Source organism: Microtus pennsylvanicus, chromosome 1, assembly GCF_037038515.1.
Source record: "Microtus pennsylvanicus isolate mMicPen1 chromosome 1, mMicPen1.hap1, whole genome shotgun sequence".
NCBI lineage: Eukaryota > Metazoa > Chordata > Mammalia > Rodentia > Cricetidae > Microtus > Microtus pennsylvanicus.
In genome coordinates, this window is record NC_134579.1 from 37,561,046 (window position 1) to 37,583,806 (window position 22,761).

General features: G+C 39.8%; 2 protein-coding genes across 4 annotated transcripts; one reads left to right on the forward strand and one right to left on the reverse strand.

The window, feature by feature from the left end:
• Positions 1–212: 212 nt before the first annotated feature.
• On the reverse strand, positions 213–7,050 carry Cldnd1 (claudin domain containing 1). Of its 3 annotated transcripts, none has more exons than XM_075961699.1 (6): positions 6,941–7,047; positions 5,818–5,868; positions 5,298–5,607; positions 2,997–3,107; positions 1,743–1,880; positions 213–1,598 (listed from the first exon to the last, which is right to left on the reverse strand). In XM_075961699.1, exons 3-6 carry the CDS (start codon positions 5,587–5,589, stop codon positions 1,378–1,380), a joined length of 762 nt encoding a protein of 253 aa, XP_075817814.1. In that variant the 5' UTR covers positions 5,590–5,607; positions 5,818–5,868; positions 6,941–7,047; the 3' UTR covers positions 213–1,377. The 3 variants fall into 3 exon arrangements, with proteins under 3 accessions (XP_075817814.1, XP_075817797.1, XP_075817805.1); XM_075961682.1 differs by having other exon boundaries at positions 5,818–5,861; positions 6,941–6,998; XM_075961690.1 differs by lacking the exon at positions 5,818–5,868 and having other exon boundaries at positions 6,941–7,050.
• A 10,181-nt stretch (positions 7,051–17,231) lies between these two features.
• Gpr15 (G protein-coupled receptor 15) lies at positions 17,232–21,972 on the forward strand. The gene has a single exon (XM_075961710.1). It carries the CDS (start codon positions 17,396–17,398, stop codon positions 18,476–18,478), a length of 1,083 nt encoding a protein of 360 aa, XP_075817825.1. The 5' UTR covers positions 17,232–17,395; the 3' UTR covers positions 18,479–21,972.
• Positions 21,973–22,761: the final 789 nt, after the last annotated feature.

A 22,761-nucleotide genomic window follows, 5' to 3' on the forward strand; every position in this document is an offset into this window, starting at 1 on the left:
GATTTCTCAGCCTCCTGCTCCAGTAGTCTTCTGCCATTATGGACTCTGCCTCTAAACTGTAGGCCAAAATATACTTTCTGCCCTAAAATTCTTTGGTCATGGTCAACAAAAAGTAGCTAATATACAGACTCAAACACATGTATAATTTATCTCCTACAGTCATCCCCATTTTTAAGCCCAACGTGCTGAGACCTAAAGCAATTTACACACTCTACACGATTTTCTTTTCTTTATTTTTTAAAAAAAAGACAGATTTAGGATTTGGTAAGAAATTACTGAGTTACATTTTTTTTAAATCTGTGAAATGCTACAATAATGGAGTAAATAAATAAGATTTTTAAAGTTCAATGTTTACAGACATATTATAAAAAATGACTGAATCAGAAGACATTAGATAGTGTTGGTACACACCAGGAAGGAATTTGGGCAAGGAAAGGCACATCATTCCACCACAAGAAATAAAGACCACAGTTGGAAGTTAGTGGGTAGCCAGAGCTTTAGGTCTTGTGGTGGTGGAACCCCCAGCTCTGGGGGTCCCTATTGGTAGGACCTCCCATATAGTACTTAGCTGAAAAAAAGCAGTTGGGGAATTGACTGTGATTTTTCTCTGTTAAAAAGAAAGTTCTCTTTAATAAGCCTGGTGTGTGGAGGGGAAGCAGCAAAAATTTACAATGGTTTGGTGACACTGAAATCCTAATGAATTTCAGATTTTTTTTAAAAAAAGAAAGTATAATGTAACAAGATTAAACAGCTTTTTTCATTGAATTGAAATTTTGCAGTTAAAAGCTACAATTTCAAGTAAACATCATTTTTCACTTTTTTTTTCTTGTAGACAATCACAGTATAAACAGCTGCCATATTTTATCTCAGATGAAGCAATGTACCAAAGTTTCAGGACAAGGATGCTAAAAATAATTTCCCAATTTTATGTTCACGCATCTTTCGGAACACTGGTTCTGCTAGCTGACTGGTATCAACAACAGGGAAGTAAACATGAAGTTTCGACAGTGATAACAGATCTCACAGGGAAATTAGTTCCTAGTCAACACAGTTCCTACACTACGGAACTTAGCAGACATCAGCAGGCCCTGTGCTAGGTCTGTTTTCCATTGCCAATGCTCCTTCACTAAGCTGGGTTGCATCTCCACAGTTCTGTCTGAACAGTCTGGTAAAAAGACTGAATCACTTAAAGGAAGCCACATATATTTTAAGTGGTATTTACTGTGCATTTAGTGGCACTGTATATAAACAAAAGGGACTTTTAGGATAAAATGGCATATCCACAAAAATAAAATTTAAAGACAATTGAGAGGACAGCAAGGGAAAACTTCAATAGTAAAAAAATTATTAAAAATCATCAAGCAGGCTGCTTCCCATTCATGCCACGCGATAGGCCTTCATTAAGGTGTACTCTTTCCGGTTGGTGTGCGCAGCCCAGATGAAGAGAGCAGATGCCATGAACTGTAAGGGAGCCGAGACGCAGGCCAGGCAGAAGGACCATCCAAATTCTCCGGATACATTCTCGGGCAGCCCTAGTTTCTGGTGGAGTAGTTCAATGCCAGCAACATAACAACTCACAGTGCCCAGTGTACACAAACCTTAGAAGAAAGTGAGAAATCAGAACGTGGCTGCACAACAGCACAGAAGCAAGCGTCTCAAAGGTGTGACAATACAATGAATGTTCACAGTTACAATTCCAATCCCTAAGAAGACAGAAGAATCCAAAGAACTGACTAACCCACCTGCAAGGAGATGGAGGATGCCCGTGGCAATGGTGGGATACAGGCTGCGGCAGATACAGGCACAAAGTCCAATCAGAGCCCCGAAGCACATCAAACCCAAGCTAACGAAAGGTAAAAGAAACTGGCAACGCCAAAGATCTAGTTTTAAAAAGGATAAAAAATTATTTCAGACCATTTTTCTACAAAGGCAATTTCTTTATATCCTAAGGGATTAACTAGAACTTTTCTTGGAGGGTGAGAAATGAGTATTTTAATATCAAGGCCTTATAATTCAAAAGGATTCCAATTTTTTCGTGAAAACAAATAAAGAGCCACTAAGGCAGTTAAAGTACCATGCAATGTTTGCTATTCACATGCTTGAGTCAATCGTCCCAAAAGCCTTCACTATTGGGTGCTACTACTGTTTGGGGTTTTTGTAACTGAAGGAACTAAAACCAGAGGCATCAGTAACTTATACAAATGAAGAACAGTGAAGAACCAAGATTTAAGTACGGTAAAACATCATTTCCTTCTATAGACAGATAGAATGAAAGTGTTTGCATGATCAAAGGCAGGTGATAGCAAGAAAATACGGTGATCACAAAAGAGGACACAGTGGACACAGAGTGTATCAGGCTTAGTGGTAGATATAAATCCCATAAATTCTCCTTTGTATTTATTTTGTTTTCTAGAACAGCATACAAGTCTTTATTTGTAAATATTATGCCTTCCCTTAAAACTCTGCTCCCAAATATACTCCTTTCTCTCATCCTCACTGCAAGGTTGAATAACTTCAAGGATTCCTTTGAAAACACCATCGTGAAAATTGTTGCTCAAGTCTGAAGATGCCACCTGATTGGTAGTCTAACTATGGAGGAACAGAATGCGTATGATACTGTTCGGTTTTCCTCTACTCTTTGGCTACTACTAGGATTGGAAGGGTCTTGTCAACAGGCCTGATACTGAGCCCTTGAGTGCTTGGCCAACTTCTACAGGTATGCTCATGTGAGCTCAGGCAATGGGAGCCTAATAAATTTCCCCTTATTTGGGACCACTAAAACCATCTTTTGGAAATCAAGACTCACCCTCCATTCTATTAGCTCCCTCGACTGCAAGTTAATTGAAGTTTACTAAGTATGTTTCTGACCTCCAAATAATATTAGCCACAAAACAGAGCTTACTGGATGCTGCTGGGGAAGTTACTTAAAGCTGACGCTGTGCACTAACATTCTAGAAACAGAGTTCAATCAAACACATATTCTTCCAAGTACTCACAGGTCCGAAGCAAATCAATTCCACTATTGTGGTTCCCAGGATCAACATATTTCTCCATGAACTGTTCATTTAGTGTGAAACTCATGCATTTTGTAACCACGTCAAATGACTCTGGAAAAAAACAATGACTGCAGGTTATTTTCATAAAAAACATGCCATAATAATCTCTTTCGGTAATTATCTTTTGAAGTCAAAGGTGATGCAGAAGACATTCCCCAGGACATACATAATCTCTGGCCCCCAGTGACACATAGGTCACTCCGTTGCCATCTCTGAGTCTCACTGATTTAGACACAAGGAAAAAAAAGGTAACATTTAGAAGGTATGTTAGTAATGAAGACGGTATATTAGAAGACTGGGAAATATGGACAGGAACACAAACTCTGAAGAATTCTGATCTTCACCCCTAAACTTACTATCCCAGCCATAGTCCTCAGAGGTGACACATGTCAACTTCTCTAGGTTCTCTTGTCCATATACATCACAACAGAAAATCCTTAAAACAGCTCTTTCTTCGGAATATATGCAAGATCCTGCTACAACCCAAGTTGCTATGTTGGTCTGACTTACAATGATCTCTCACTTGCATTACAACAGCCTACTAACTGATCCAGAGCTGACAGCCCTGCATGGGGTTCCTGTCAGACATCACCCAGAGTGAACAGGACAGGTCTCTCCTCTGTTCAATGTCCTTCCTCTCAATGCCCCCCTAGTCTGCAAGGTGTTCAGAAAACCTAGTGTCCTGCATGGACTGTCTCGCTCCCACCTTCCCAGCATATGCTTCCGTGTCCTATAAGTAGAACTGGAGGTTTAACAATAAACCTGTGCTCCCTTGCTTTGCATGTTACTTCTATTTTGCATACATGGTATAAGACCATCTTTTTAGTATATGGTAACTCAAGTGTATTCTGTTAGATATGTTTGTTGCATGGAGGGGCCCACTTGTTCTTTCAGGCTGTCCAGCTAGCTTAGCCCCAAAATAACCACACAGAAACTGTATTAATTAAGTTACTGTTTGTCCCATTAGCTGTAGCCTCTTATTGGCTAACTCTCACATCTTGATTTAACCTGTTTCTATTGATCTGTGTATGGTCATGTGGCAGTGGCTTACCGGGAAAGATTTAGCATGTCTGACTCTGACGGCTCCATGGCAGTTCTCCCAGCTCTGTCCTTCTTTCTCCCAGCATTCAGTTCTGTCTTCCCTGCCTACCTAAGTTCTGACCTATCAACAGGCCCAAAGCAGTTTCTCTGTCTTCCCTGCCTACCTAAGTTCTGACCTATCAACAGGCCCAAAGCAGTTTCTTTATTAACCAATAAAAGCAACACAAAGACAGAAGGACTTCCTACACCATATGAATACAATACTTTCCCAGTACAAGGTCAAAGAAGTAAATATAAACAAAAATAAACTGTAAAATGTTTTTATGAAGAATGCTAAGATTTCCAATTTAATACCTGCCAATTAAAATAGTTGTGTTAATAAGAATGATTGAAGAAGCTGGACAATGGTAGTGCACACCTTTAATCCCAGCACTTGGGAGGCAGAGGTAAGTGGATCTCTGGGAGTTCAAGGTCAGCCTGGTCTACAAGACCTAGTTCCAGGACAGGCTCCAAAGCTACAGAGAAACCTTGTCTAGAAAATAAAAATAAATAAATATATATAGATATAGATAGATAGATAGATAGATAGATAGATAGATAGATAGATAGATAGATTTAAAAGCAGAGTTGATCAAATTATGTTCTCTAAAATACAAGGCAAATGATAGAAACCTACTATATGTAGCTAATCATTGGTTGGGGGCTTGTTTGGCTTTTCAAGACAGGATTTCCCTGTGTTGTCCTGGCTATCTCAGATCTTGTTCTATAGACCAGGATGGCCTCAAACTCAGAGATCTGCCTGCCTTTGTCTCCAAAATGCTGAGATTAAAGGCATGTACCACCACCGCCTGGCTAACATAGCTAATTGTAAGAAGACAATCAACTCTAATTTGTTGACCTGATTTTGAATACCACTTCGTCCACAAATTATCAAATACTTAAAATCTTCAAACTCACAACATGTGAAATGAATAACAAATTTCCTAACTAGTAAGTATGAGGGTTCAAGTAGCTTTCCCAAAATTAAGAAGTTACTGTTCCAACTGATATCAGTGGGGACAATGGGAACGCACAGAAGCTGAGGAGAGAAAATGGCGGGAGAAACACAAACACAGATTTCTCAAGGCACAGCCCTGTTTATGCATCACCGAGTAATGATTATTAAATCATAAAGGAACGAGAAATGGAAATGAAGACTACCTGTCCTTTCTGGTGGAGCATACCAGTATGTGTTTTTGGGTACCGTGATACACCGTCTCCACAGTCCCATCGTGCCGTTATATCGGAACAGGGCATCATTGTAAGTCTTTTCATCTGCCTCATCACCAAGGAAGTCATCCCAGGCTACTTTATTCGAATCACTTGAATTCTCTTGAATCGGACTTCGATATTCATACCAGAAGTCCGTGCCTATGGAGGCTGCCATGTAGATGGTGGAAATGAGGCTAAGCACACAAGCAATCACAAACGCTGTAGCAAAACGGTTATCCATTCTGGCATTCAGACTGCTCTGTTTAAGTCGAAGAAAGAAGGAAAGTTAGACCTCAAGAACAAATACGAAGATAACTTTTTAAAACATCTCAAACCACCCTATTCCCCATCCCTTCTTTTATGTAAGGCAATGCATTTATCATTTTAAAAATTTACAAACAAAAAAGGCAAATGTTAAACTTAAAACAAAACTCATTCTCATGAAAGTACTTATTGAATGCTCACATACCCAGGATGCTACGGAGACAGAAGTCTTGGTCTCTAGTCTATCACCTGCATACTAAAACAGACAACACTGAAATGGACATACACATTACAGATACAAACAACAGACATGCGCGTGGCCAGCAGTGTAGCGTGCACACATTAACTGCAGGTTGAATTTTTATAGACGCTACAAAATGTTAAGTGCTTAGGGTCTGGGTGGAGAAAAAGACGGAAGAAAAGGAAAGTAGGACCCATCTGCTCTTTGGTGGGAAGGCTTCCAAAATAAGGGCAGGAGTGAGGAGTTGTTTGAAAATCAGAGATGAAGGTGTTAACCCGAAGGGAAAGTTTGTTTTAAGTGTATGTCATAGCAAAGAGACCAATAACATCGTTAGGTATCAATCTCCCCCAATCCAATTAAAGCGAAGCCAAGCTTCCTGACACAGCTTCTTACTCTCCCCATCCCTTACATTTCTAAACTCCTAAACTGCAATCCTCCTCCCTAAATCCTAAAGTATAGCACGTATCCATAAAAACTAAACGATCCCTACTCGCAAATAGAAAGGTGAGTTCGGCAAAATCTGAACACTCCCTAGGCGTGGACAGGGCTCCACGGCAGTAGTAAATGGCCGCGGTAAAACGACTCAAGGCGGATCACGCTGAGTCAAACCCTGCCAAGTGTATGTACACCGTGACCGCACCGAACCCCTCGCAGAAGCACCCGACAACAGGCTCACAAACTGGGGAGCAGAGTTTGGGAAATGAAAGTGACTCCGGAAAGACCGGGAGACTGCAATAATGAACAATAATAACTCAGTAACTGCGGTTTGTGATTTGATTTTCAAAAATCTCGTCCATCCTGGTGCTCTCGGATGACCTTAAAGGCCGGGCTCTGGAAGCTGCGCCTACCGCGGTCACCCTGGGCCTGTGGTACAGCAGGGCCTGGCATGGGCAGGCTGAGGCTGGCTGGGCTGGGCTGGGCGGGTGCCCTGGGTACCCGAGCGCAGCCAGCCCCAGCCCCCTCGGCCCAGAGACCCGCCCCTCCCGCCCCGCCCGTTCGCCGCTCCAGCCTCCCGGCCGGACCGCGCCAACGAGGGGCCCTCTCTCCACGCCGCGACCCGTGCTGGCCCGCGACCCCACGCACTCACCGCCCATCCTCTCACTCCACCGGCTTCGCCCTCCAGCTCCGACCACAGCACCCTACTCTCCCCGCGCCTCCTCTGACGCACTTCCCTGCAGAGCCCGCCCCCTCCATAACTCCCGCGCCTCCGCCTCCGCCTCCACCCAAGGCCGGGCCAAAGCGAGCCTGGGCCGTGGGGTCTTGTGGGAGTTGTAGGAAGACCGGAGGAAAAGCTGCTAGAGACGGCGGAGAGCATGCCTGGTGCCTCGCGGGGCGTTGTGGGCAATGTAGTTCTTTCCGAAGGCGGAGAGCAACGCGAAGCAGAGGTCCTGACTTGAGGGATTGTTACACCTCAGAAAAGGAGGGACCAAGCTCCAAAAAGTGAAGGGGGAGGGTCTTTGATCACCCATAGTCAAAGACTGTGATTGACGTGACTCAGGTCTAACTTACGGTCTTGTGCTTTCCCTACCGTAACACCGTACCTCTAAATATTACTACTACTGAGTAGATGAATATTAATAGCACTTTTCTTCAAATATCGACACCCCTCTCCCCATTTCTGACTTACTCCCTTCCATTTGAGCAAAGAATTCTTATGTTTTGTTTAAATCTGACTAAAGATGTAACCCATCATATAATAACTATGCTAAAGATGTAATCTTTTAGGATATAATTATGTTATTTGAAGAAATCCGTCATTTGTTCTCTACTACGGTAAAGTTTTATTTTTAAGCAAGTTTCAATTGGTTTCTTTTAAATTTGTAAATCCTGACGATACTAGATGTCAAAAACGTGAGTGACTTTAAAGTGTGAATTTAATATGAAATGGAGTTCGGAGAACATCATTTCCAGCAGAAAAGTCACGGGCAGCCTCAGAGACAGTAGACTGGGCTGCATGGAAGCAATGGGGTGATTCTACACCCGCAAATATTTCTCAGCAGGTAGTAGAAACTTTTTGTTTTTTAGTTGTAAAGAAAAACATTTGTCTTTGGCTCATGGTTCTGGCTCACCGTCAAGGACTGTGTCTGGAAACGGACTTTTGGCTGGCAAATGGATTTCTTGAGGAGCACGTCATCACATGGAGAGGTGTGATACTTGCTTTTGTGTTTGTAGAGTAGGTAACGTGATGCTTATAACCAGAGCCTACCTCAAAGAAGCAAGATGTTAACCAAATACACCATCACATGCAAATGGCGTGACTAGGCTTTCATGTACAACATCAGATCAAAAAGCAATTTTGCCACAGGCCTCAGCTTGAGAGCTTGATGGGTGTGCACAAGTGAATAGTGACTGTAACGATCAGACTTGTGAATGCATGTATGTGCCAGCCATTTTCACCCAGTGGCCTTCCTAATGAAGGAAGTCTTCTTCCTGGAGGAACATGCTCAACCGGTGCTGGTAAAAGGAACATTTCAAGAAGAAAAGAAGATGCAGCCTAAGTTTATAGACAGAGAAACTGAGGCCCATGAAGATTAACCAACTAGAGCAAACGTGAACTCTGAGGTAAATAAACTAATTTTGTGACTTTGGACAATTTACTTAGTAATCTTTAAGATAGGACTGTCTTTTTTTCAACATATGGATTTTTGAAAATAGTATCTATCCTATGAGATCATCATAAAGCTTAGATAAGAAAATATACAAAATATCAGGCAATGGATGTTGTGGAATATTAGTTGAAGATGTGTTACATTTGTTTATCCTGTGGAATCCTTGTTAAATGATGCAAAGATGTGTTGCATTCTTCTATGTTGCATTTGTTTAACTCTGTGAAGCTGTGTTCCTTTGCCTGCCTAAAACACCTGATTGGTCTAATAAATAGCTGAATGGTTAAAAGCTAGGCAGTAGAAGGATAAGCAGGGCTGCCAGGCAGAGAGAATAAGTAGAAGGAAGAAGAGGGAGTGTTGCTGAGTCCTAAGGGCTCCCACGGGGGAGGGGATGAGAAGGGGTGGCATCAACAGCATAGACTTAGGGAATCAGGTAAAAGGCGAACAGCAGACTTGTTTATTCAGCATTGGGGAGTGAAAAGTTTTTGTGCCCCAAAAAGCCTCTCCAAATCAGACCAAATCAAACCGAATTAGAAAAAAACCCAGGTTTAATGGATACTAATGTTCCCTGGTAGCCCTCCAGTCTCCCAGAGAGGAGATAGGAAGGAAGACCAGAAAACCACGTGTTTGTTCTCTGGGATACAATTTAAATACCCTGTGGGAGTGGTCCTAAGCATCTCTGGGGAGGGGTCATCATTTGGCAGGTTTTCTCAGGGGTAGAATCAGGACCAAACATTCCAGAATCTTTAGATATATGGACGCCAGAGGCTGGAGTGACACTTCCACTGGAAAAAGGTAGAACCTTATAGACCCTCCTGCCAACACCCAGCCTGCATTCCAATCTGTTGGCATTGTGTGGTCACCCCTCATTGGCTAGGCACAATCAGGATCTCTGACAGTATCTGTTGCTAGGCCCTCAGGTAGACTACAGGTTAGCTCATCTCTCAGCCTTGTGGGTTTTATCTTCCTACAGGCGAGAAGTGAGAAAAAGAGGAGAGGAGAATGGCTGAGGCCAGCGACACAGCCACACAGCTACACAGCCAAACACAAAATAAGAAGGAAAGAAAAAATATACAGAAACAGAGAAAGGTAAAAGCCCAGAAGCAAAAGGTAGATGGGATACTTAGTTAAGAAAAGCTGGCAATAATCCCAGCACTCAGGAGGCATAGGTAGGCAGGTCTCTATATGTTTAAGGCTAGTTGGGTCAACAGAGTTCCAGGACAGGGTCCAAAGGGTCCCTGTCTCAAAAAAAAAAAAGAAAAGAAGAAAAGAAACAGATAAAGAAAAAGAAAAAAGAAAGGAAGGAAGGAAAGGAAAGAAAGAAAGAAAGAAAGAAAGAAAGAAAGAAAGAAAGAAAGAAAGAAAGAAAGGAAGGAAGGAAGGAAGGAAATCTGACTAGAAATAAGTCAAGGTAAGGTCAGAAATTCATAAGTAAGAATAAGTTTCCACATATTTATTTGGGAGATGAATGTTGCCCCCCCCCCCAAGAGTAAAAAGAGTTTTACAAAAAAAAAAGTGGACCTGATGATTATTAAATGGTTAAAGCATTGTTTATAATTTAATGTCTACAGTGTTTGAATAAGACTAGCATAAACAGCTTTTTAAAACTCCTAACTCCCCTGGTGAAGAGGAAAAGCCTGTCGTGAATAGAGGTAGGTGTCCTTGTTCACAGCAAATGACTTCTGGACTTGTCTACTACCTACCAAGTAACTAGGAAAGACTTAGCAGGAAGGCATTTCTGATGTGGTTGGTTAGTCCTCTGCTCAGGAAGTTCTAAGTCCTGGGTTCACTCTACACTAGTCCTGACACAGGGGGTAAAGTTTCTGGGGGCTCTATGAAGGAGAATGGTGCTTTCTTCCTCCATCTCTGCAGAGTGCCTAGCAAACAGGACAACTTTTAGTCACCAGCTTAGTGTCAATGTGGAAGTGTGTGCTTGAGGTTTTGGCCAGCCTGAAGTCCTCAGCACAGAAGATCTGAACTTCCTTCTCACACACAGTCCCACCAACCACACATTCACATTTCTGGGTTATCTCTGCATCTTTGGTGTTTTCCAATTTTTATTTATACTAAGTTTTGTGGGTGGGAAAAACCTGTAATCAATTATTAGAGATAAATTTTTGCTCTTATTTCTTGCTTCGCTGTTAGGGAACACCAGCTGCTCATATGCATTGTTAACCAACTACAGCCTAGCAACCATCCCAGATTATGGGATATGGGTTTTAAACTAGTCATCTGGATAAATTTGCTGAATTTGATGTTTCTAGTTTTCAGGAGTAAGGTGTTATAGATACAATCCACTGTAAGTCAGCCCAGTAACAGAAAATTTAGATAATAATCTATGCACAATAATTCCCTTCCATCCTGGGTTCTCTAATATTCGTAAATACAACTCTTCTTTTTTATTTGTTTGCTGATAAGAACCAAAACTTATGTTAATCAAGATGTAGTTACCTTATATTAATCTCATATATTTGTCCTCCTTTTTTCTTATAAACTTTGGGGCTCAGGAAGAAAAATAGAATTAGTTCAAGCCAAACTCCAAAGTCTTGATCAAAATTGCTTTGTATCTAAATGTTCACTATAGATCAATGACAAAACTTGATTCAGATAAAAAAAGCAAATAAAAATGTATTTTAAATGTTGTGGGGTATTCACCAGAGAACACGGCTCAGACATGGGTTTAAACCAATAGAAAACCTTTATTAGCTGGTCAACGACTACACTGGGCGTTATAAGTCTCAGTGTTCTCCTGAGCCTTTATCAGGGTGAGCACAAAAACTATGTTCTGGTTGACATACTTTGGTTAGAAAGAAGCATAATTCTAGAAGCTAAAAAGCAAGGTTAGTACATTTAGAAACTTTTACAGAACTATGGGCTTTGATGGATTGAGTCTTTGTTTTTGCTTTGGCGAGTGGTACTGTCTATGTGCTAAGTTTTATGGCCTAATGGTGCTTCCATCATGGAGTCAGTTATGCTATGGTCTGGTAGCCTACTAATGTCTGGGGCCCTGTTACAAAATATTAAACTCTGTCCTTTTCATTTAGCAAATCCTATTAAAGTGTAACAAATAATAGTTGTTTGATTCCTATTGTTTGTGATGGACAATAGTAAATAACCCTTTGGAGATAAAAAAAAGTCTAGTTAAAATTGTACTTTATTTTAAAAGACTATGGGTCCTTCTGGGTCCCAGTGATCTCATTAGTTAAATAGTTATTAAAACCACTACCAAAAACCTAAATTGTGTGACTCATAATTCAGCTGAAAGTGGCGGAATGTAACTTCAAAACACAGTTATCATAGATTTGTCATCAGCTGCAGAGATTGAGGTAAACAAGATAAATAAATTCATATCTGTTTGTTTGTGAATTGCTTCTGATTTAACAATATGCGCTAAATTAAGCATTTGCATAAAGCAAAAACAATATGCTATATTAGCTAGAAATATCTCTCTGTGTTAGTTTATAATACGATGAAAATGGGAGGACTAGCATAGAATGGCAGCTATTCCAGAGGATTTTGAATGTTCTTGCTCATTAGAAATGGCTCTTTGAACCCAAGCATGACTTAATCCAGGTTTATAAGCATTTTTTTGGCCACTGCAGCCAGTAGTGTCTGCAGTGTTGGATTGCCAGGAACAACATAAATAATTTGATATGTATAACATAAATCCATATCAAACCTAATGTTTTATTTGTGTGAATGTGTATGTGTTTATGGGCATGCATGTGGTATTGACACATATTGAAGTCAGAGGACAATTTGTGATCCTTTCGTGATGTGGTTCCAGGAAATCAAAATCTGATCGGCAGACTTGGGGCAGACAATTTTACCCAGTGAGCCATCTTTCCCTCTGCAAATCTACTATTATTTTTTTAAAGGCCTAAATTAACAAGGAAAATAATAAGCTAAATGAGGGTTCACTGATTACAGCAAATAAATCCCTCCTAGATTGCTAAGCTATTTTACTAAATTCTAAATTCTCCAAGTAATTTTAGGAATTAAAAAAAAAAAAAACTCCAGGCGCTGGAGAGGTGGCTCAAGTGGTTAAGAGCACTGACTGCTCTTCCAGAGGATGCGGGTTTAATTCCCAGCACCCACATAGCAGCTCACACCTGCCTGTAACTCCAGTTCCAAGGGATCTGACATCCTCATGCTAATGCACATGAAATAAAAAACTCAAATAAAAAACAAACTCCTAGAGTGTAAACTGTTTTCTTAAGTTTAATTGTTTAAATGATTGCATACTTTACTATATTTATATAAGAAGTGAACAAGAGAATATTTTTAAATATAAACAAACATGTCTGTCTGTAAGAATAAAGAGAAATAGTTTGCTTCAAGCTCTTTGCCATTTATCCTGGGACCTGTAAATAGAACACACATGATCAGAAGACTTACATTTGAGATGACTTTGTGCCCACTTTTTTTTTTTTTTGTATAATCTGATGGCGTATCAACCAGTTTTGGAGGGCAGACCTTCTTTGGAAAGAAGCCAAAGTAATTTAATCCCAATGACAGAGGTTACCAACTGAGGGGACTGGCTCTGTTCATACAGAAGGCTTAACCAGCACTGTGGGTTGGAGGCTACAAACTGCAGTTACAGCTATGTAATAGGACAGTAGATTCACCTGAGCAAATGTCCTAGTGGGGTAAGCCTACCTTTTTTGTTCAACATCTTATTTAGTTCTGAACATATCTTGGAGATTGAAAAAAAAGTAGAAAATAGGAATTCAAAAGAAATCCTAAAATGTGAACTCCAGACCAAAAGTCTTCCGTCGGTTTCAGCATTTGACATATCTTTTAAGCCTTCAAAAAAAAATGGCCAAAGTAATTACAAAGCACAGCATATTACGGTGTTTATCTTATGCAAATAACTACAGTGCTTCTAAACTTTTGTGTGATAAACACAGCATTCTAGGCTCTATCACCAATAGCCGAGTCTATAAACCTAAACAGGGTTTTGGAATCTATAATTAGGAGATGATATAGGCAACTCTAATGTGGGTAATGGGCCCTGGCATCCTTAAGTTCAACACCATAGCTTTGAGACATCAAAAGGAGTAGGTAGCTGCTGTCTGTTTTAGACACTAGAAAGGAGGTGAGTAGCCTCTGCTGTTAAATTATTCATGATCAGCTCAGTGGGTCAGAGGACAACATAACTAGTCACATGAAATGACATCTTGAGTACGATATAGAATATTTTAAAAATGCAAAGAGCCAAGGCACACACCTTTAATCTTAGCACTAAAGGAGGCTGAGGAAGGCAGACCTCTGTGACTTAGAGTCCAGCTTGCTGTACATAGTAAGGTCCTTCCTCAAAAAGAATAACGTGAATAACACAAATAAAAATCCAATGGCATCATTTCTGACAAGGCCTAGGAAGAAAACTTGAGTGTCTTGTTGTTGTTGTTTTATGGGAAAAATCAGTTCTTAAAAGGTGCGCACATACTTTAATTCAATTGCTAATGCCTGAGTCTTGTTTTTCTTTTTGAAGGAAACTTGTCTATGTTACATTTTCACATGCTTATGGACTCACTGATGCTTTTGAGTTTTGAACTATGTTTAACTGGTTATTACATTGTTAGTATCTGCATGTGTATTTCAAAGGATGTTCAAAGTGCTAAAAATGACCCTTGCACTCGGGTTTCTTGGAACTTCCCTATTTTACAGCCAGCCTTTACTGTGGGTTTTCTTCTAAGACAGCATTTGATTCTGTGTTACTAAGACCCAAGAACCATGCTACTTTCTCCCCATCTTTAGCTTAAAACCGCCCATTTCCTAATGTAGGTCTGGAGGAGACACTATCAATCCGTGATGGATATTCTCATTATCAAGAATGTTCATTGTCGTATATTCACTGCATGTCATACTCCGAGTTGACAGATATGATAAAAACTAATCACCTTATCTATATCTGCTTCAAGAGTCTGATATAAATGTCAGATTCTTCAGATATGGTTTACACCCCCAGCTCAGCAACTTTAGAAGCTTGAAAGAAAATTTAGACCTACAGAGACTAATTAAATTTCTAAATGTTTAGCAATTTTCTTTTTTATATGTTTGTGACTGTGTCTCTCTATGTAATCCTGGCTGTCTTGGAACTCCACTATATAGACCAATCTGGCCTTAACCTCACAGAGATTCACATGCCTCTGCCTCTTGAATGCTGGGATTCAAGGTATGTGTTACCTAGCCCAGCTAGCAATTCTATTTATATCTACATGTATACATTCTATTAAACTAATATTTTCCTCCAAAATATAAATATTACCTCTTTTTAATTTTTATATTTTCATTTTAATTCCTTTAAAAAATTTTTATTTGTGTGTGTGTGTGTGTGTGTGTATGTGTGTGTGTAGGTAGGTAGGTAGGTATATCAAAGAACGCTTGTAAGGTAAGTTCTCCCCTACCAGGTAGGTTCCAAAGATCAAACTCGGGTTATCAGCTTGGAAGCAAACGCCGGTACACAGCTGTGCAATCGCACTGGTGCCAAGATATGGTCTTGACACATATGTAAGGATTTAAAAGTTCCAGCCCCTTCCCAGGCAGTGGGTGCACGGGTCATTAATCTCAGTACCCAGGAGGAAGATGCAGGTGGATCTCTGAGTTGGAGGCCAGACTGATCTACAGAGTGAGTTCCAGGACAACCAGAGCTACACAGAGAAACCCTGTCTCAAAATGAACAAACAAAAAACTCTTAGCCCTAAATCAGACTTATCAAATGCACAATAACTTCTGATCGAATGAATTTAGTGTTACATCTAAGGCACAACCACAGAAATTTTCTATGACTGGCCCTTCAACCCATGCACATATAGATGCAGTGTTTCAACATCCTATTTTAAACAACTGTTCTTTTCCATGTAAATATTGTCCTACTTCAAACTATTTGAAAAAAATGAATTATTCTCTTAAATAATTAAAGTTTACCCAGTGGGAAGGATTTCTGTCCCAGAAATGTCAAACTGTTAATTATTTTCTCTGAACTACAGTCTATATTTAGCGAAGAATATACCCCCCATGACGTGACTGAACAGCACAGAACAGTCAGGACAAAGAAGACAAGTCACCCCATAGATCAACTCCTTAGTGACTTGCTCCACAGGAGAAGAATCTTCAGTCCTTCATAATCTTACTTCTCTTGCCTGGTACAGAGGTCAGAGGTGACCTAAGACCACAAGGAGGGAGACTCGGTTGCTCTTTTCAGCAACCAGCTACTGAAAAAATGACGCTTCTGTGGAAAGGACTTTAACTAGATAGCGGTGATATTTTTGTCCGCAGACATCCCTTCTTCTGTGACTGCTATAATCCTGAAACTTTGAGCATTAAAGAGATGGAAGGAGGAGAGGTGAGTGCAGGAGACTCGACACTCATCAGACAGTGAAGAGGTGAAGTCAATGGAGTCAATATCAAAAGTTGTTATATTTTACTATGATCCCTACATATGAGAAAAAGAAATACACATGAAAATGTGCAGTGAAATGACTTCTATTTTAGTTCATTTCTCAAATATTGAGAAATTTGTATTAAAATTTTAAAGTGTGAAGCTCTCCTGTAAAGGCACTTTATACGGTATTTGCATTTGTTGCCAGTTCACTGATGTGTGGAGACATTTACTGAAAAGTGATGGGTTGAAAGCTAAAAAGAAAGAAAAAAAGAACTCTTGCTGGGTGCAAAACTTCTTTATTCCTGGTATTTGGGAAGATGAAGCAAAAATATCTTAAGTTCAAGGCCTCCATGGGTTCACTGCTACAAAGGTGTATGTAGCACAACACAGAGAACAGGCAGAGAAGAAGGCAGCTATGGTCTGTAAAAGAAAAGTCCCTCATAATTGACGATGTAACCTGAAATAAAAGAGAACCTGAGAATGAGTTATGATAGCAGGTAAGAGGTAAAAATCGCAGTTAGTGTTTTTAAAGCATGTTTGTAATCCCCATAAACCACAGTGGTACCTATAGCTAGATTTGCCATTGATCCCCAGAGAGAAAAAAATAAAGAGAGGGGAGGGGGAAAGGAAGGGAGAGGAAGAGAGAGAGAGAGAGAGAGAGAGAGAGAGAGAGAAGGAAAGAAAGGGAGCAAGGGAAGGAAGGAGGAACAAGAGGGGAAGGGGAAAACAAGAACAAGAAAGAAGGGGAGAGAGAAATTAATGGAATGCCAAAAATACTGAAGTCATGAATAAAAGTATAAGATGCAGTCCAAACCATTTGAAAAATTAGTTTATAAAGATAGGGCTGGTTATGAAACAAAAGAGCCAGATAAATAGGAATAATCCCATGCCCTAGTTACAATCATAGTGTTTGCTGTGTGTGTGATCTTCATGGCTTGGGAAGACTCAATTCCCTCCATAGGCAGTAAATACTAATAACTTGTGTGTGTTTGAGTGTCTGTGTGAGTGTGAGTGTATGAGTGTGTCAGTGTGTGTGTTTATCAACGCTGTACTACAGAGCATCTTCATCAGCATTTTACAATTCTATAATAACAAAATTTAAAAGTTGACATACAAGGCTGCAATCGCATAATTTGGTGTCACAAAAGGCTACATTCTTTAAAAGAAGTGAAAATAAAATGTTAATTCATTTCTTAATTTCTGGATTTAAGAAAACAAATCAAACATCTTAAATAAAGAAGTCCAAAAAAACACCTAAGTTTCACAGGCGAGTACAAATAAAGAAAACCACAACCACAGCCCAGCACCAATCACAGGGGTGCTCCTTGTGGGCCTTCAGAAGACTGGCAGAAACTACATTTTAACTGTTTTCATGTTCGTCCAAGATCTTGAAAGAAGGGGAGAGATAGAGACAGAGAGAGCAGAGAGAACAGAGGAGAGAGAGAGAAAGAGAGAGAGAGACTGCATCAAGAAGCTCTCTCGATTTCTCAAGCTCATAAGACACATAGTAAGTAAGAAAACTTACCAGCTTCAGCATCTAACTTCAGTGATGGACCCAACAGCCACCCTTCTTTATTTGGATTACTATGAAGCTGCAAGCACCGATCATCCCGTCATGGGGACTCTCTCCCACCTTTCCTACACGTCTGTCTTCCTCCCTATCTTTTACACAGTCGTGTTCCTGACTGGAGTACTGGGGAATTTCATCCTCATGGTTGCACTCCATTTCAAACACGGCAACCGAAGATTAATCGACATCTTCATCATCAACCTGGCTGCTTCTGACTTCATTTTCCTTGTCACACTGCCGCTTTGGGTGGATAAGGAAGCCTCTCTGGGGCTGTGGAGGACTGGCTCCTTCCTGTGCAAAGGCAGCTCCTATGTGATCTCAGTGAACATGCACTGTAATGTCTTCTTGCTCACTTGCATGAGCATGGACCGCTACCTGGCCATCATGTGCCCAGCCTTAGCCAGAAGATTGAGAAGGAGAAACTGCGCATATGCAGTCTGCACCAGTGTCTGGATCATCTCATGCCTCCTGGGACTGCCCACGCTTCTGTCCAGGGAGCTCACTCAAGTGGATGGGAAGCTGTACTGTGCAGAGAAGGAACCCACTCTGCTAAAACTGATGTGGGGTCTGGTGGCCTTAATTGTCACCTTTTTCATCCCCCTACTGAGCATTCTGACCTGCTACTGTTGTATCACGAGGAGGCTGTGCGCTCATTACCAGCAGTCGGGAAAACACAGCAAAAAGCTGAGGAAGTCCATAAAGATCATCATTATTGTTGTGACGGCCTTCATCTTCTCCTGGTTGCCCTTCAATACTTTCAAGCTCCTGGCCATTGTCTCGAGGTTGCAGCCAGAACACCAATTTTCCCTGGAGTCTTTTCAGATGGCTATGGAGGTGAGTGGGCCCTTGGCCTTTGCCAACAGCTGCGTCAACCCTTTCATTTACTATGTCTTTGACAGCTATATCCGCCGGGCCATTGTACATCGTCTGTGCCCTTGTCTGAAGAACTATGACTTTGGGAGCAGCTCTGAGACATCAGACAGTCACCTTTCCAAGGCCCTTTCTAACTTCATCCATGCTGAGGATTTTGTCAAGCGGAGGAAGAGGTCTGTGTCACTCTGAAGAAACCTGTGACATTTTCAATCGTGGACACTCTTAGGAAGCTGGGTTTTGTCAGCAGTGGAGAAAGAGAAAAGCATTAAAGTTGAAATTTGTATTGCTTCATAAATCCAAGAAAGTGTTGATTTTTTAAAAAGGTGCCCCCGAAGAGATCTTGTGTTGTGCATATAACTAGGTCACATGCTGCATTTTCAGCTAACTGGTCTTACTTGGCGGTTAAGCCAGCCAAGCAAATTACAAATTGTCCTTGAACTCTTAGGTTGATTTCTTCCTGTGTGTCAGTGCACCTTCAGGCCTTCCAAGACCATCCATCCCCACTGTTCATACTGGGCTATGTTTGGAAGAGACACTTTCATCTGGTAAGAAATGGAGTAGGAGGCTCGATAACAAAAAAAGTACAGTTGCAATCTGTACCTCACAGTCCCTGAGTTACTGAGATGGACTCCGGTCCCTTTTGATCCTCTGTCTGGTGAGTTGTCATCTCTTTCCAGCATTGGTTTTCATCTCAGGCCAATCTTGCCAGCTTTGGTCTGGCAGGAAAAGTTCGTGAGGATAAAGCCTCGTTGCATTGTGCCTATGAACTGAGACTCACCTCATTACCTGATCTAAAATCTGTTAACAAGGTAGCGTGATGCAAGATTTGACCTTTACCTTGTAAGAAACACTGGTAACAATCCAGCTTATTATAATGCTATGGTAACTGCTTTTAAAGGTTTAAATATGCTGTTTGTTTTCATTGCCCTAGAATTTGACTTTGTTGTAATTACATGTTTTTAATTACCTGTCATCTAGTTATCACATGAAAACGTTACTACTAATGTAATTGGAGCTTAGAGGCTTGGGCCCACCCCCATGCTGATTATCACTTGGGGTTCTAATTAAAATGTTAGCGCTGCACATTCCCTTAACAATTCTTTCGCTTGGGGTATATAATTTAAAGATGACGTGGGATGCTCTGTATCCAGCCAAAGAAAAAGAACTGCAGCAAAAGTAGTACTAGCGTCTTACATATGCTTTCAATACCAAAGGCCTTGCTGAGTCTCCTTTCCTAATGCAATACTTACTGAGTCAGCTTACATCCATATTTAAACCAAAAAAAAAATGCAAAATTACTGGCAAAAAGAAAAGGCCACATCAGCAAGTAGGCTGTTGTAAGCTTGTGGGGTTTTAGTCCCATTGTTGGCCTGAATGAATTACCTTTTGATTCCTAAATGTTGAACTTAGAAATAAAAAAAAAAAATGCAGATTGTTTGCAGAGACCATTTTATTTAATTTCCTCCCAAGCATCTTTCCCAGTAAGAGAAATCTCAAATATTGAACATGTTCTTATACTAAATCTATTCGAAGCTGAAAGTATAGGTTTAGGTTCAGTAATGTATTCAGTTTGTTATTCTATACACTGTCACCAAATAAAATATTGTATCCTTTTTAAAAGTATTTTTATATTAAAATATTAATTCTAATGGCATTAATTTCAGTACCAAATATAATAATGGCTATTTAATAGATTGTTGTGTTCATAGAAGAAAAGACTATGTAAACCATAGCAAATAAAGTTTTCTGTGAAACTTCAAAATTGAATTCAGAATAGTTGAAAAGTTCTTCAAAGCTGAAGCATGAGCAGAACACAGAACGAGGGAACATTTCTAATCGTACAGAACAATGCAACATCTTAATAATCATGGGAGTTACTCCTTTTGAGAAACACTTGTAAAACATTAACCAACTGAAAAAGCCATTTGAAATGAGAAAGCCTGGGGTATTACTATAAGCATAACTGTTCTGACAACCCATATCAGAACTGAATGAAAAACACACAATGCCAGGAAATTTTGGAAGATAAATCTGGCATCCTAACACATTACATCTTGCAGGCTACACCCAAGATTAGTAAAACAAAATAACAATAACCATCTGAGTAATATACTAAGGCTGCTTGTTTTCATTTTCTTAAGCTCTTCTATGTCTTTAACAACAAAACTAAAAATATACCAATGTTCAAAGCATTTCTAAAGTAGTTCTCTTGAATTTATCCCAAAAGAAGCCCTCCATTAAACCCTTGATAAAGTGTTGCTTGATCGTCCATGATTAGTTTTCAAATAACTGTAATGAAGACAGGCACAGTCACAGGCACATATCGAACTAACCTGATAGGTCTTGAGCTTCGTGTACTCTGTCCACTCTAACATGCCAAACCTCTTCTCTGCCGACCATAAAGTGATGCGGGGAAGCTATGCGCATGACTGAGAGGGTTCTATCCCTGGGGTCACGAGCTAATTTCTTTTTTTAATGCGGAGAGCACAGTATGAGGTGGTGGGGGGAAGAAATCCTGCCCTGTGATTCATCTCCATCCCTCAAATCACTCTCCTTTCTCGCTGGCAATCTCAGAAGTGAGAAATGACTTGTCTGCTGTGTCTGGCCTCATAAAAGAGTGAGCCTTGGTTTTTCTCCAGAGCTCATTCACAAAAGTCAAGCAATGCTAAAATAGCTGTAACTTTATTTTTAAAAGCAATGCCGCTGGTGTAGCCTGCTAGCAGGACGATGGGCGCAGCCTTGTCAGAGGGGAAGAACCAGAGGGTCTTCAAACCGCTGCCCTGTTTGCTCTCGCTAGCTATTCCAAGTTCCTCTGTCGTCCATAAGTGTGGTTTGAGTTTCCTTCTGCAAATGACTTTGATAATTTGCTTGCTTTAAGCCAACATTTTGCATGATTTTTTTTTATTATAGGGAGTAATTGTGGCTAGAATTTATATAGAGGGAAGACCCTTCGAATATTCTGATTTTATTTTGCAGATGTAAAAAAAAAATCTACCTTACAACTTGCCCTTGTTGTTTCTAATTATATTAGTCATTTCCATAATATAACCGCATTTTACACTGAATTAATAAATTAGAATTGTGTCATAAAATATGACTACAGAGCTCTACCCCCCCAAAACCCTATTTTAAATGTCTAGTACACCAAACTATTAAAATAGTTTTTAGGACACAGTGAATTATCAGTTCTAATAAAAAAGTTTACTTATTATATATATTAAGTTAATAGTCATAAGTTTTCTAAGGCCAAAACGTACTTTAAATTTATCATGGGACGTTTTTTACTCAGCTACAAGCGGTTAAGTTGGAAGGTAGTCCCATTGGTCAAATATCCATTTAGAAGGCACGCGATATATTGTTAACCTTACTTCTATGATTTGTTGCATGTCTTTAGCTGATGTTACCAGTCTAACATTTCTTGGTTATTCTTGTCTCTAATTAAGAAAATTTAATAATTAGCCTTTAAAATTAGTCTTTATCAAAGTACTCCATGCTTATTAACAGTGATAAGAATTTAACACTTTATTAGTGCTTATCAATTCTTTTTGGAAAATAGTTTTATCTCATTGTTCATTCAAAGGAAAGTATAAAATGTTCTCCTTCCTAGTGTATTTGTGATCCTTGTTCTATAAATGCATCCTTTTATTTGCTCTTGATTGTGTATAAGGCACGAGCTGTAAGCTTATTTGTACATCAAATAAAATTTTATGCATAAAAATAATACAGCACTAAAGATTACTTTTTAAAAACTTTTCTCTGCTAGTCCTCAGCAAACTCGGCTTTGTTCTGTCCCTTATAAAGTACAAACCTCTGCAATTCATGGCGATCGATTGTGAAATGCTCACATATCCTTGAGTTTGTCCATTCCGGAAGAACATAACTCCATAGAAACTTAGTGAAGTGTAAAATTTAGAATAACTGCCTGGATTATAGAAAATGAGCCCAAATGGGGTAGCAGTCCGAAGTGGATGGCCTCACTCTAGCTAAATGATTCATTTCTCTTCTCAATATGTTTGTGGTTTGGGATTCCTTACAATCATATCACACACTAAACTAAACACAGTGTTAATCACAAACAATGTGTTGTGATAGTTGTTAAATCTCCTTAATATATGTATGCTTATTAAAGAAGACACACTGAAATTACTCTATTGACAAAAACATGTTCTCACATATACATACTTAAGTATATAAACCTATAGTGCAATTATGACTAATAAGTATCCATTAAATTTTGTTACTATGATTATCTTAGTGGCTTCTAGAGTACATAAATCTTTCACCTTTTACTAATATTATAGATAAATTACTTGAGCTGAATGTAACTGTTCTCTATTTACTTGATTAAATATGGAATACAATGTGGATGTAAAACAAAGAAAAAGAATGGAAAATGCAAAACAAAACAGCATGTGTACATTTATCAACACTTGCATGACAAACGCAAATGGATCAAAATGCTTTGCTAACAG